The following is a 16,047-nucleotide window of genomic DNA, read 5'->3' on the forward strand; positions in this document are numbered from 1 at the left end:
GAAGCAACAGTTTCAAGCTCAATCCACAATGAAGGACTGAAAAGATGTTTTTTTCACCCACAGGCTTATAAACCCATGGAACTGCCTACCCGCCGAAGCCGTAAATGCCAAAACTGTTAGGTTTAAAATCCACCTGGAGAGGATTTGTCCTCTCCAGGTGGATTTTAAAGTTCTCCCGCCATTTGTCCTGATGATTTTTACAGCTGGATTTGAAAGTTCAACAGAGTATTGGCATTTACGGCTTCGGCGGGTAGGCGGTTCCATGGGTTTATATGCCTGTGGGTGAAAAAACATGTTTTCAGTCCTTCATTGTGGATTGAGCTTGAAACTGTTGCTTCTTGTTTGTGTTACATCTGACCTTTGGAAGAAATGTTACATCTGACCTTTTGAAGAAATTATCAGGATCAACATCTTCCAATTTGTTCGATATTTTGAATTTAAGACAAACTAACAGCCTTGCAGCCTCGTCACCTGCCTAGCGTCTTCACCCTTCATAACCTCTTCAGGTTCCTCAACGTCAAGAAACTGTCGTACTGAAATGCCCTTATCCTAACCTACCAGAGGACCCAAAACAGAAAACGGGACAGCATGTCAATTTCGCGAGCCGCTAACATTTTCAAGTACGACGATTTTTGGCCTTAGGGGAGAGTATACGTCAAAATACGACTTTTATTTATTTATTTATTTATATAAATAAACGTTCTATTAGGAGGACGGGTTGAGAACCATTCTCCCTCGCACGTATGCAAATTAGTATCTTGAGTGAGTGAAACCTAAATTATTGTACTTGAATGGAAACAAATTTAGGAATAAATTACATTGAAGAGACGAAATATTTGTTTATTACACAGGTGTTGCTCGCTCAAGGTCGCGCATGTGTCTTTACACCACTAATGGTTCATTGCTTGTCATTGGTTAATTTTTTTTAATAAATTTCATCTATAGTTATTGCCTCTTCTAGCACCGGGAGCTGTTCTAGGTCAGTAGTGAACGCGGAAACTGGCATTTTATTCCTCGAAAATGTCTTGTAATTTCCTGTATGTTCACCTCTAATTTGTTCATAATCTAGCCACTTGGCCATTCACTGTCCTTTTCCTTATTATATGACCATGTTTTGGCTATTTCTTTGCTTTGAAATCGACATTATTTTCGAAGTTTCTTTCTGATAATCGTATATTTATGTATATGTTCCTAGCCATACTGCATCTAATCCAGTTTTCTTCGGTCCTTTGACCTCTATATTTCCTCCATTCCCTCCTGCTTTTCGTTTTAGCATCTTGGCACTGTCCGTTGAACCATGGGTATGGTTCCATGAAGATGTTGAACCATGGGTATGGTTCCATGAAGATGTTGAACCATGAGTATGGTTCCATAAAGATTTTTAACCATCTTCTCTCCTGCTTTTCTCCTTTATTGTTGGCATGAATCTCTCCTCTGCATCTCGGTTTGACTTGATCCACCGTTTCCTTGACTATCTTCCCTTTGATTTCTTCCTCCCATTGCACATTTTCCAGACACACTCTCTTACCCTCAACGTAATCCCCCTCTTCTATAGTCTGCTCTCTTGTCTCGGGCTCTTATACCCTGACCCCTTGTCTTATGGTCGTAGTTGCAAGTTCAATCATGTAATCAAAGATCAGGACACAATAACTGCTGCTCCTTGTGGTATTTCATGTTACAAGTTCTCCATATCTTCCTCATTTATGGTGAAAATCAAACCCAGTAAGCTCGGCGAATCTCCTAATTTCCTTGTGTCATCCTATACATGCTCCGGTAAGAAGTTTCTTTCCATAATTTCCAGTAATTTTGCTCTCCATGTTTCTTTCTCCCATGGGGATTTCTCCATTTCCAATCGAGCTGTCAGTGATTTAGGTCCCTCATGACTAGTAGTTTAGCTCTCATTCTGTGTGCTGCTGTTGCAGCTTTCTGCAGTTCATCTATGTATGCTTTGTGGTTGTGATCATATTCCTATCTGGGTCTTCTGTTGTTTGCTGGGGAAGGGGGTAGGTGGTGTGGAAAATTACCAGAACCACTAATCATTTCCCATCTGCTGTCAGAGTTCCAGTGAGAGTGAGAGAGACTGTGTAACATTAGAATTTCGACCTTATAGTTCCTCAAACTTCCAATTTCGTCTTACTAAGAGTGACACTCTGTCTCTTTGTTTCTTTCTTATTACCTGGGGTCTCCCCCCCCCTCCTCTGGAAATATTGTATCCGAGGTATATCTTTATTTTTGTTTCCCTTATTCTATTTATATAAGTTTTCACTAACCCTTTCTTTTATTCACTTTACTTTGTTTGTAACTTTATCAGCATTGGTGTGCCATACCATGTGAACGTTTTGTGAGAACTCAGAGTTCAGGCGAGTCATGTAATCACATTATGGAGAACTTTGTTCGTAAAGACACGAGACAGAGTTTGTCTTTAAGACCACAAATGATATGGTCTTCATAGACCCCCAGCATGATCACTGTAGACTCAAGACACCATACTCTACCTCCTCGTAAACCTGTCTTGCTGAAGTGTCTCAAACGATATTACTCGAGCTCCTCACGTCTGAGTTGTTGCTATCAGTCTACACTCACACGGGACTTTAGATAACCTATCTCAACACTGCAGCACAGGACAGATTAGAACGGTGTGTCTTCCTCCTGATGTACGTGTAGTGACTTCCTTTCTCTGGTGTGAGCGTAGTACTTCCTCCCCTGAAGTCTACTGGCCTCGCTCCTCATGTAAGCGTACTGGCTTCTCTCTCTAATGTACGTTTAGCAGCCTCCTCTCTTTCCCCATATGTAAGTGTAACCCAGGATAAGCAACAGCCGACCACCGCACACAACACAAAATATATAGAACACCCAACCGCCGACCAGATCACACTATAAGCAACACCCGATAACCGCTCACAAAACACAATATAAACAACACCTGACCGCTGTTGGTCGGGTGTTGCTTATATTTTATAGAATCTCCCACACACTACATTTTCCTTATACATTATCTCTATCATTGTAACTAAATGGTTACCCCTAGAAACTAGTGGGTATGACTTACCGTGAACTTTAGGAGGGCAAAGCTCTCAACTTGCTACCAGGAGTCAGCAGTCGTCTGTTACTGTAACGACTTGTGTTAACTAAACTGCAAATCTGTTACTCGGTATGAAAATGCAAAAGTCTATGGACTCGGGGCTGAATATTTCACAGCCGTAGACTTTGTGAATTATGGGTATTTGGGCCGAGATCCCCCTGGTGCCGACCACGACCACTTATGGCACCCCGGTATAATCATCAATCCTGCAAAGTTTAATGAGGCTAGCCCCAGGCGTCTGGCTTCCAACCTTAGATATATCTTTTCTTTTATAGGTATAGATTATTAACTTTTATTCAAGAAAAACTATTTTGAATACCCATTACGTGGGGTCGGCCGTTGCTTGGACGAGCCTGGCCTGAAGACGGGTTGCAGTGTTGAGTTTCATCACTATTGTAATAATAAAGTTTCACAGTAGCCTCATACAATATTGCAGCAAAAGGAAAGAAATACAAGGAAATATTAGAAGTCAATCCATTCATTTTAACTTGAATGTTGACCCAACACCGACAACTGTTGATAACTTTCAAATCTCAGTAGGAAACAAGTTAAATATCAACAAATATATCACAGCAGCAGACGTCCGAGTTGCACTTGAGGGGTGACGGCAATATATCCAGCACGAGCAGCAGGTGGAGGGTGCGCTGCGTCCCCCACATCCTACAGTGAGCACATCAAGCAGCAGCTAGTGGCAGTCGTCCTCCAGACAGTGTGTCTGACTCGTGTACTTAGTCTTGGAGTGAGACTTGGCCACCTTCTGCTCCCCCGCTATGATCACTGTCTGGATGGCTTTGGCGGGAAGGAGGAGGTTGGCGACGCCCTGGTCCCCGACCCCAACGCTCACCTCCCGCGCCTCCTCGCCCCTGCAATATAACACACAGCTTCATCGAAGGAAAAGATTTCATGTTTTGAATACCTGAAGAGCGCTTGCCCAGAGGGCGAGTGTTCCCGCCTCCCTCCCCGCAAACACCCGGCGCCAGTGTACTAACCCAGAAATAATGTAAACAAAAGACTACACGTTATTATAAGTCGCAAACAATACTTTACCTTTCTGCACAGAATCATTTATTTTACAAAGTCATTTGTGCAAAAATTTCAGTTATGTGTCGGCTGGAAATCTAGTTTAGTATGCATGGCTGTCATTTGACTTGAGAGGCTACCATCTCTCTAGTGGCCTCCTGGTTGATACCTGGTTACCTGCTTGATGGGGTTCTGGGAGTTCTTCTACTCCCCAAGCCCGGCCCGAGGCCAGACTTGACTTGTGAGAGTTTGGTCCACCAGGCTGTTGCTTGGAGCGGCCCGCAGGCCCACATACCCACCACAGCCCGGTTGGTCCGGCACTCCTTGGAGGAAACAATCTAGTTTCCTCTTGAAGATGTCCACGGTTGTTCCTGTAATATTTCTGATGCTCGCTGGTAGGACGTTGAACCTACCGTTGAATGGTAGAACCGTTGAACGTTGGCCTCGATGGAGACAAAGCCAGCGGCTTGTCAAAGGTCCCCTTCCAATTGTTCCCAATGATTTTTCCAGAAGAATTGTGAACTTCAGTAATTTGGTATTGAGAGAGAGAGAGAGAGAGAGAGAGAGAGAGAGAGAGAGAGAGAGAGAGAGAGAGAGAGAGAGAGAGAGAACAAAAGCACCTACGTGTTAAGGAGGACGAGGACGGTGTGACCATCAGGGTGGAGGAAGGCGCTGGTATGGATGTTCTTGTGGTCCACCGTCGACGGGACCAGCCTGGACCCGGCCGCCACAAACTTGCTGAAATGACCCATCACGTAGAACATGGGCTGCTTGTAGAACTCGTCCGCTCTCTGCCGAGTAGAACCAAATCGGTCTGCTTGTACATCTGTCTCATCTTCATTACATATGCCTCCAGTATGAAATTCTACCAAATCATCTTACAGCTGTAATAAATGACTGAACATACATAATATATATATTATACAAATTGGAAATATAAATTAGGGTATTAATAAATGAAAATCATCAAGAACCCCAACAACCAGGGCAGGCAACAGTGGTGGACAAGAGAATGATCAATACTGACCTTGTTGACGATGATCGGGGCATCCACCTGGTTGCTGGCCCAGTTGGGGCCTCCGTCCATGTCGAGGGCCAGGTTCCAGTCCACCCAGCCGGACACATGGTGGTTCACCACCTGTGGCAGGACAGTACCGCTGGTCAGAGGTGTCGTGTACGCCCCCGTATGAGAGGTGCCGTGTATGTGTATATATATACGCCCCGTGTGAGTGAGGAGTACCCCGTGTACGCACCTGGATGATGCTGGCGGCGTAGGACTCGGCCCGGGACCAGGAACCCAGCACCACCGCCTCCTCCCCCGCGTCGTTGAAGAACATCAACCCTGGAACTTGGGTACCAAAAGCCAAGTAAAAATATTGGTGACAAAAAAAAATATATGTTATATTTAGTAAATATATAATTCACCTCTGGTGCAAGTGTAGGGACCCATAGCCTCGGAGAAGAAAATAAAGAGTACTCAGAGAAGACCTCGAGGATCCTCACTAAACACTTTGATATTTTCTTCTCCTACCACCCCTATTCTTTTGGTATGTGTGTATATTTATACACGACCGCCCACACAATGGGTATAGGGTTCACGACCGCCCACAGGATGGGTATAGGGTTCACGACCGCCCACAGGATAGGTATAGGGTCCACGACCGCCCACACGATGGGTATAGGGTCCACGACCGCCCACACGATGGGTATGGGGGTGCATAATAAATGAATTAAACAGAAAAACCACTTGATACATGGCGCGGATGAACAGACGAGTGTAAACACTGTCCCTAATATCTTACCTATACAAGACTCTGTGTAGATGATAAACTTGTCAGGGAAGAGTTGGTGTGTGTGGTCCAGATGCTCTGGTCCATGCAGCGCGTCAGTGTACCAGTGGACCGCCACGCCGTCAACGTACCGTGCTGCTTCTGGGTCAGACAGTGTCTTCACCGCGGGGTAGGAAGGCAAACCATTCACCATCACAAACTACACAATATCACCGCTCAACGATACCTGTTTCACATATATACTTAAGTCAATGAAGTATCTAAAGTATTTTGATTGATTAGTGAGAACAGAGTTGTTGAAGAGACGATGGCAGCCCCCGGCGAAGGAAGACAGTCGCTGGGGTGCCACAGGGTATACTTACCGCCCCAGGGTACTCCGGCAGCACGTCCCGGTTTTCATCGCCAACCATCACCTTGAGTCTTCCCAGTCCGGCAGCCTCCAGCGTGGGACCCAGACTCTCCTTGATCCAGTCCCTCATGTCCTCTTTCTTCCACTCGCAAGAGTTCCACTTCTGATGGCGCAGTTGGCGGAAGGAAGGGATGGGTCAATATACGCTGAATCCGTAATCCTTATAGGCTTCAAGCCTGAACCGTCTTTTAGTTTAGTGTCCGCCATAAGATTTGGCGCCTGTTTCTAAATTTTAACACAAACTTAGCTAAAACGACGGAGGCAGAAACACTGTTCTAACATTAGAGCAAGAGGTCAGTGAGGGGGGGGGAGGGGTATGGTCGGGGCGGTAGAAGGGCCAAAGGAAGGTCAAAACAAGGCGGAAAACGGATGATTTTGAGCGGTTACCAGAGAGAGAGGCGGAGAACCGCAAGTGTCAACAATCAGAGCGAGAATGACAAACATAAACACATGAGAGTTTGAGTGTGTTCTCTTATAAACACCATTAAGAGTGACATTATATATTACATTATCTTCAGTGATGAGCACACAGCTAACGCCACACGACGCTTGCTGTACAATATACTCCAGTGTGTATGGAGAGACTTACTATATCGTCCGAAGTAGGATGGTTCTGGGTAGTGAGGCCCCACATGGCGATGCCCTCCTTCTCGTACTCCTTCACGAACCTGATACATGACACAAGTACTTCATAAGCCACCTCCTCTCCCTACCTCCATAAGAAGTGATAGAATCACTCTCTCTCTCACAAAAGTTTTACCCGAAGGAGAAATTTACTAGGCAGCGCCCCGGACCCAGGAGTGAACCTCGCAGAAGGAACATGTCCATCACTCCTCAATACATCAGTACATCAACACATCAATAGGAAGGACTTCCGCTGGGTTGTTCATTGTCCCATGTACCCAGACGCAGCTGTGGCTCATCTGACTTAAATATATACACCGCTAAGCAAACTACCATTCAACCCCAACAAGCTAACTGGGTATTTAAGTATTTATTTATTTATATACATGAAGGTACATTGGGGGTTAACAGAGAACACAGAAATTAAGTTGATTTTACATTCTTGTAAAGCCACTAGCACGCATAGCGTTTCGGGCAAGTCCTTAAACTAACAGATAATTTTTAGATAATTCACAGTAAAATTGACAAAAAATGTTTACAGGTACTTTACAGCTTTACTTTACAGGTACAGATAATTTTAAGTAGAATAATTACAGTAAAATTGTCAAAAAAATTTACAGGTACATTGCAAGAAATTTCGACATAAAACCAGATTAGAATAATACACAATAATACAATACACAATAATGAACAAGGATTACTAGGTACATTAGGATAACATTACAGGGTTATACATTGGTTCACTGAAGCACAATATGAGGATCATTTCAAGGAATAATGCAGTAGAATATGTACTCAATACAACAACCATGATATCAGATGATATGTAGGATTACAATGGTAAAGTAATATGGCTTAAGTACAAATATTGGGGGATTGGGTAGCACTAGGTACAGTGTTACCCAATTAAGTGTTTAAGTAAGTATTTGTTAAGTGCACTCTAAATTTGAGAGAAAATTGATGATTTGACTGGTACAAGTGTGTCAAAGGGTTCTTGGGGAGTAAATAAATAACGTCGCTTTTCGCGTGTATGCGCGCACTATGGCCAAAAATGGATGTAATTTTAAATGAAATCGGCTCACGAAAGTGATGTACTGTCCCGTTTTCTGTTTGAGTCCTCTGGCTTACTCAGAAAGGTTAGGAGAGGAAACTTTCAATTAACATATTTCATGACGTTTTGAAACGTAAGGAGAATTTCCAGCCCACCTAACCTACCAGAGGACCCTTAACTTACTGTTTTGGAAAAAAAAAATCCAAAATTTATTTTCAATTTTATTCATTTTCAAATTACGTCCATATTCGGCCATACGGGCAAACTGCATGTGGTAGTGGTGGTGTTAAATACAGTGGTGGTGCTAACTACCACTGTATTTAACACCACAGGAAGGTAGACGGGACCAATAACGATGGCACTAACGATGACGGGTTGTCTAGGAAGACAACCCGTCCAGGAAGATCAAGGTTACAGTAAAGAAGTTACATCTGATTAACTTATCAGCCAGTGATAGTAAGGTTCTCTGAACATGTACTCTGTATTAACTGGTATATTGTGGCCGCTATCAGGGAGTCAGGTGAGATAAGGTGCAACGATGCCTGGTCTACTACTGCCCTCATAACCTTACCACCTCACCTAGTTATGCTTGCGGCGGGGTTGAGTTTCAGCTCTTTGGTCCCGCCTCTCAACCTGCACTGTTGTCACCGCTGGTACTGTGCCTTTCACTGCCACCTTCCACACACCACCTTTGTCTAGTACCTTAACGTTGTCTCCATTATCTTGTCACGATTTTTTGGCCAGCGTTTTATTTCACCTGATGCCTCTGTTCACCTAGCAGTAAACAACTTCTTTATAGCTAGACAACTGTTATGGCTACACAAAATGCCTAGCCAGAAACATATGAACTCGAGCACTCCACTTAATCTCTCAAGGCCGGTGGATAGCACCCATCAAGATGCGCCTCCACTTGGATAACTGTATCCAGGCATGGAGACCTTATCTTCAGAAAGTCATAGCTGCTCCGGAGAAAGTGCAACACCGGGCAACAAGAATATTTTCAAAACTAAGTCAACTCTCGTATCAGGAACGCTTGATGGCCACATGGGTAACAACACTAAACCAGGCACGACAGGATGGATCTCACTGAACATTTTACAATACTGAACAATTTGAAGGACGTTGATCCGGACAATTTCTGCATAAGGTCAGATGTAACACAAACAAGGAGCAACGTTGACCAAACCACACACTAGGAGGTGAAGGGACGACGACGTTTCGGTCCGTCCTGGACCATTCTCACAATCGACTTGAGAATGGTCCAGGACGGACCGAAACGTCGTCGTCCCTTCACCTTCTAGTGTGTGGTCTGGTCAACATACTTTTGCCACGTTATTGTGACTCATCGCCTGCATAAGGAGCAACAGTTTCAAGGTCAACAAGCCACAATGCAGGACTGAGAACAGGAGATGCTTCTTCACTCACAGGGTTATAAACCCATGGACGCTCATACTCACCAAAGCCATAAATGCCAAAACTCCGTTACATTTTAAAATCCAACTGGAAACAAATCAGGGTAAATATGGGGGTGCCTTTGACAAGCCGCCGGCTTCCTGTCCTCGTCGAGGCCATTAAAGAGATGGTGGCGAACTCCCCCCCCCCAAGCTGCCCATGACTATCCCCACACATCAACCAGTCACCCTGCAACGTAAGGTGAGGTTATCCCCCAAGATTGATTGATTGATTGATAAAAATTAAGCCAGGAAAGAGGCGGCATGGGCATGAATAACCCTTAATAGCCCTAAGCATCTGGACTCCAATATATAGTATATGCTTATCAGCCATCCCACCAATTTTCATATGCAGAAATGAGTTGAGTTTGAGAACTGAATAAAATTTTTTATTTATATTTAAATTAATTTGATATAAGGCAGTAAAGACTGTGGCTGCGACATACCTGACCAAGTAGTGTGACCAGGGCTGCCTCATCTCCGGGAGGAGCTCCCCGGACTCGTTGAGCTTACCGTTGGTCTTCATCCAGGCCGGGGGCGCCCAGGGGGAGGCCAGGAGCCGCAGCGGCCGCTCTGACAGCTCCTGTGCCCGCAGGATCACCGGCACCTACACACCACACTCTGCTACAGTAACTACTCCCGACAATTGTCACCACTTAATCACACACAGACATCACACTAACGCGATGCATCAAATGAACAAATCCACAAAGGCCGTGACGAGGATTCGAACCTGCGTCCGGGAGCATCCCAGACACTGCCTTAATCGACTGAGCTACGACAGGGTAAAAGGGTTGAAACCGAAGTTTTACTGAACTTACTGGATCCCGTAGCCTCTCCGAGGCACAAACCAGGCTTTTACACAACCCCCCCCCCCCCTGCACCCGAGCTATGTCAACAGGCCGTTCTCCCTCTTCGCCCTTACATCATCACACAGAGATCCTCGTCACGTTCGAATCCTCGTCACGGCCCTTGTGGATTTGGTCACCACTTAATGTACCACACATGTTACGTGGTACCTTCTATAACCAAACATTATTGTTGCTAAATTGTGTTTATTAGTGAACTGTTAAATAACGAAAGCTGTGTTTGGAGTCCTGTAAGGTAGGCATAATTTTTTTTTAAATAAAGCGAACACGACTAATGTAAAGTAATTAATTGTGTATCAGAAGCAAACCTTATATAATCTGTCTTCCTCGGCCAAGGCGAAGTGCTCAAGGTTGATATCGTCTTCGACATCGTCGTTGTAGGAGTAGGGCCTGACGGAGAAGTCCGTGCCAGCGATGGGTACGCGGCAGAGCTCGTACTCCACACCCTCGGGGTCGAAGTAGGACCTGGGGGCACTCAGAGACAGTTATTGTTGTTTCATATAGCTTCAGTATGGGGTCCGTGGATACTAAAAATACTAGTTCATCACTGATTACTAAAGTAGTAGGCATCCATCAGTCCCAGGAGACTATGGACTTGCGCACTGGCGTCGGCCTGGTCTGGAGTGGCCTCCCCAGGGCAGGTTGATTCGGGGGAGAAGCTGTCACCCAGGCAGCAGGTCCCCCCCCTCTCCACGGTGAAGCCACAGTGATCAAGTTTAGAACATGACTGTTGGCTATCACCGAGACTGTGTATGGGTGCTCTAACACACCGTCGTCAACCATGGTTCGCCTCATTAACTTAGCCAAGTTGAGAGCAGGTTACATGGTTTCCCTGGAGTACAGGGCTACCAACTGAAGGACATACAGTTAATAACGTGTGTTGAGCCTGCGAGGGGACAGCAAACCCTGCAAGTTTACTAATGTAAACTCTTGTAAGGAATAAATTAGTGTAGAGGTACATTATGTCAAGCTTTTTTTTATCTCTGCATATATAATTTCTCATTTTAACTACTGAGAATAAATAATTTACACCTCTATATATATATATATATTTACCGATACATAATTTCTTCAATTATCTACTATGGGTATATAATTTCTGCCACTATCTACTTTTTCCTTACATACCATCTTAAGGGAAGTTTGAGTAGCGTGTGAGAGTAGAATAGTGGTGGACATACCTGAAGCAGGTGCGCTCTCCGCCCAGGAGCAGCAGGTCCTGGGCGGGGGGCTGGGGGGGGGGTGAAGGAAGGAACTATCAAGGGAAAGCGCCAAACAATTACGACTGTATAGCAGTTGGAAAGGGTCAGGATAAGGGTTGGGGATGGACGGGGGAAGGGAATGGTGCCCAATCTCTTGGACGGTCGGGGGATTGAGCACCGACCTGCATGAAGCGAGGCCGTCGCTCTACCGTCCAGCCCAAGTGGGAGGGGGTGAGAGTAGTGTAATGGTGGACATACCTGAGCAGCAGGTCCTGGGCGGGGGCTGAGAGTCCAGCCATGTTGATCCCGGCGGCGTCGGTGAAGGCGCCCCCGAACCCCAGCATCGTCTGGCCAAGATCGTTCACATCCAGCACCAGCCTCGCCGAACCTGACGGTAACCCCTCACATCTTTACCCGAATTTACTCGAGGGCCACCATCCTCACTACTGGCCTCGGCGAGGGCAGGAAGCCGGCGGCTTGTCGAAGGATATGTATTTACTGTATTACTCTTTTTCCCACTCTGGTATGTTCAGAAGCTACCGACTCCTGTTAGCAGACTTAGAGCTTTCTCTTTCCATAGCCTTATCCTACAAGGTTTTCCCTGGAACACGACTTGCCAATCTGTTTACAACCATATTCACTATTATTGCTGGGGGAACAGAGTGAATGATTAAGGTCTGGTGCTTTGTCAAGCCTCCCTGGACAGAGCTCCAACCCACACAAACTCGCTCGTGCTGTGGGTATGCTACTACTGCGCCACAGACCTAATATTTCTAGCTTAACTGGATTTTTGTAACCTACGATAATCAACTAGGCCTACAACTTAATTAAGAAAAAGATTCTTTTCTTACAATATGTTGTTTAATCACTGATAAACTATAATATTACACACCTCTGAGGCAACGACGGAAGTACACTTGCGGTCAAGAACGACATTACGAATGAAATGTGTTGTGAAGACATTGAGTGTGTGGGAACCCGCGAAGGTTGACATGTATGGAACACCCCACACTAATATCAGGTGTGTGACGTCACACACTATACACTCCCGGTGTACAAGTATTTCTCAGATATTGTAAAAGCTTATCAATGTATATCATGTGAAAGGTCACAGACTCATCTTCACTTTGAATAATTTAGAATAAGATTAGGTGTAGTTTAAAGAGAGATATGTGAGTGTTATGGGAACTAAACCACACATCAGATGAGAAGACGACGATGTGTCTTCATGTTTCCTCTCTTAACCTGTGTCCTCATGTCTCTTCTCAACATGGCTAACCAAGTCGTCACAGGTCTGACCCGACTGTGTTTACTATGACCGTCCAAATGACGCGCCATCCACTGCGCCGCGCCTTCACCATGCGCATTACTGTATGTGTTTTGTTTTTAACCTAACCTGAAGACTGCTTGGGGGGGAAGGGGTGTGGTTGAGAAGGTCACACTGGTTCTGTGCCGAGACGCAGCTGTGTCTGGCGGGGTAGGCTATAGACACTCTACCCAGCTGGCAAGAGATCATGTCATTGTTCCCAGCAAGGAACGAACGCACTCGAGGTACGGCGCACTGGCAAGAAAGTCTATACTCTCATTTCCTGAACGACATGCGCATGTTATTGTTGTGCAACTTGCTATAATGTACTCTCACTTAAACAATGGATTGACTCGTAACAATGGTTATATTGTAGAATATTTGCGTCAGTCTTTCTGATGATGTGTAATACGTTAAGGTATTCGTATGTTAAAACCATTGTATTCCTGCCTTTGTTATTTTGCTTACACTGCGTGTTAGTGCCTTTGCAAGAATGTTACACTCAAACTGCAATGTATACACTTCCTCAACTCAATATATATATTCTTATATATAAATAAATAAAATAAAATTCATTCTTGCAAATAATAGATAATTTATGTCAACGTTCCTATCACTCGTCGATAGACATTAAAACGTCACGTATTAAGATTGCTATGAATATAAAATCTATACTATTATATGTCCTTTCGATCACTATAAAATCCATGGAGAAACTCGCGGTATTAACTGAGAAATTTGTGTTTATTGTTATGAAACGTCATAGAACGATGACGTAGGGTGCCGAAAAATGACTAAGTCCCTCCTCCAAAAGTTGACCGTTTAGTAAACATCAGCTGCAATCTAAGCTATAGAGTATAGGCCTGGGTGACTATGCTACAAAGTATAGGCCTAGGTGACTATGCTACAAAGTATAGGCCTAGGTGACTATGCTATAAAGTATAGGTCTAGGTGACTATGCTACAAAGTATAGGCCTAGGTGACTATTACAAAGTATAGGCCTAAGTGACTAAGGATTGTCCGGTCACAAACTATGCAGTAAACTCCACTTAATACTGTGCCAGACAACAGGTTCAAAACATTGATATTAATTCTCCGATACAAAAAAAAAAATTAAAACATCTGAAAATAACTGGTAACCCGAGTGAACATTACTCACCTGTAGGGTGGCGGTGGTGTCTTCAGAGCATGAGTCATATCTTAAAGCTTTGTTAAATCATCAATAGTGCCGTCAAACAAGGACCAAGGATGCACAATACACATTGCTGTTAATTTTGTTAAGACAAGCCCAGCTGTGTCTGGGTACAAGTGACAGGATGAACAACCCAGCGGGTTTTCTTCCTTTTGGGGAGTGTTGTACATGCTGCTATGGCGGTATGTCCACTCACAAGATGAGTGTCGCTGCCCAATAAACTTGCCCCTCCGGGCAAAATTAAAAATTAAAATTAAGACAGGCGTTGGTTAAACTCACCAGCTGTTGGCTTGTCTTCCAGTTCCCGAGTGTCGGTGTGGAACCTGAGTCCCTCCCTGGAGGAGGTGACGACGGTGTAGTGTCCTGGGTCAGGTAAGGTCAACCGGCCTGGCAGGTCACAGTAGCTGGCGTCACACACACACACCACACTGTCAGACCCGAAGCTCCGAGGATTACACTCCCGGCGGCCTCCTGCAGATGCAAGACACCGTGTCAGCTACATTTGTCACAGGAGAGTAGCTTTGACCTCTGTTCGTAGTCTCATATGTGTCCCCAGTGTTACAATGTCAACCCGTCCTCGACCCAAGTCCATTTATATTACATCCAGCGGTCGACCCCACAGACGCATTCATACATGTTGTTCATCCAAAACTGGAATTTTCTCAAATATAAATTAATATTATAATATAGTAGCATATTGTGCGTATATAGGTATAGGTTAGGTTAGGTGTTTATGTTCTGTTAGCGATTATTTGTATTTATAGTACGCGGTGAAGCATTTATAGCGTTGTGGTTCGAACAGAATTCGTCAGTAATACACTTGTTCCGGAAGTGTTCGAACATCATCAGTTGTGAGTCGTGTGTAAACCGTTTTTCATTCATAAACAGGGGGTTTGGCGGGTACATGGAATCACTTTTGGGTCTTTGTTTGGATTACGGGCTGCACGATGTACGTCTACGCTCACACTTATAACCAGCCCGTCCTCCAAACAAAGATCCAAAAGTGATTCCATGCACCCGCCAAACCCCTTGTTTATGAATGAAAAGCGGTTTACACACGACTCACAACTGCTGACGTTCGAACATATCCGGAACAAGTGCTTCACTGACGAATTTTGTTCGAACCACAACGCTACAAATGCTTCACCCACGTACTACAAATACAAGTAATCGCCAACAGAACCTAAACACCTAACCTAACCTATCCTATGCCTATATATACATAATATGCCAATATATTATAATATTAATTTATACTTGTGAAAATTCCCGTTTTGAATGAACAGCACGTTAAAATTTATGAATGCGTCTGTGGGGTCGACCGCTGAATGTAATGGACTTGAGTCGAGGACGGGTTGCTTATAACACAACCCGTCCTGGGACCAAGTCCATTCTATCCAGTGGTCGACCCCAAAGATCAATTCTAACATTCTCTTCATTCAAATCTGAACCTTACTCAAATATAAATGATAATTTTTAGGCACTGGTTAGGTGTTTATGTTCTATTGGCAATTATTTGTATTTGTACAATACATGTACATCTAGTGGCTAGTGGCTCTAGGTATTGGATGTACTAGCTCTATCTTTAAATCCAACATTATGTTTGTAACTCATCCTTAATATATGTATGTTCCTTTACCTGAATAAAAATCTAATCTAATCTAATCTGTAGTACGTGGTGAAGCATTTATAGCAACCCGTCCTAGACTCAAGTCCATTATATCCAGCAATCGACCCTCAGACGCATTCATAATTTTTTACATGCTGTTCATTCAAAACGGAAGTTTTCTCAAATATAAATTAGTATTATAATATATTAGCATATTGTGCACATACCTATATTGGCATTGGTTAGGTTAGGTGTTTAAGTTCTGATGGCGATTATTTGTATTTGTTGTACATGTGTGAAGCATTTACAGCGTTGTGATTCGAACAAAAGTCGTCAGTGAAGCACTTGTTCCGAAAGTGTTCGGACGTCATCAGTTGTGAGTCGTGTGTAACCCGTTTTTCATTCATAAACAGATGGGGGTTTGGCGGGTAGATGGAATGGA

General features: G+C 44.3%; 1 protein-coding gene across 1 annotated transcript in view; it reads right to left on the minus strand.

The window, feature by feature from the left end:
- Positions 1–3,542: 3,542 nt before the first annotated feature.
- The window catches only part of LOC123759383 (uncharacterized), a 30,605-nt gene continuing 18,100 nt past the window's right edge, over positions 3,543–16,047 (minus strand). Inside the window, exons 10-20 of the mRNA XM_069335185.1 lie at positions 14,276–14,467; positions 11,757–11,886; positions 10,605–10,761; positions 9,874–10,034; positions 6,891–6,969; positions 6,255–6,404; positions 5,905–6,049; positions 5,356–5,450; positions 5,130–5,240; positions 4,727–4,893; positions 3,543–3,945 (exon numbers count right to left, since the gene is read on the minus strand). Of these exons, the coding sequence (XP_069191286.1) occupies positions 3,768–3,945; positions 4,727–4,893; positions 5,130–5,240; positions 5,356–5,450; positions 5,905–6,049; positions 6,255–6,404; positions 6,891–6,969; positions 9,874–10,034; positions 10,605–10,761; positions 11,757–11,886; positions 14,276–14,467 (1,565 nt within the window). The 3' untranslated portion in view covers positions 3,543–3,767. The remainder of the gene's footprint in view (positions 3,946–4,726; positions 4,894–5,129; positions 5,241–5,355; positions 5,451–5,904; positions 6,050–6,254; positions 6,405–6,890; positions 6,970–9,873; positions 10,035–10,604; positions 10,762–11,756; positions 11,887–14,275; positions 14,468–16,047) is intronic.

Source organism: Procambarus clarkii, chromosome 32 (assembly GCF_040958095.1).
Source record: "Procambarus clarkii isolate CNS0578487 chromosome 32, FALCON_Pclarkii_2.0, whole genome shotgun sequence".
Lineage (NCBI taxonomy): Eukaryota > Metazoa > Arthropoda > Malacostraca > Decapoda > Cambaridae > Procambarus > Procambarus clarkii.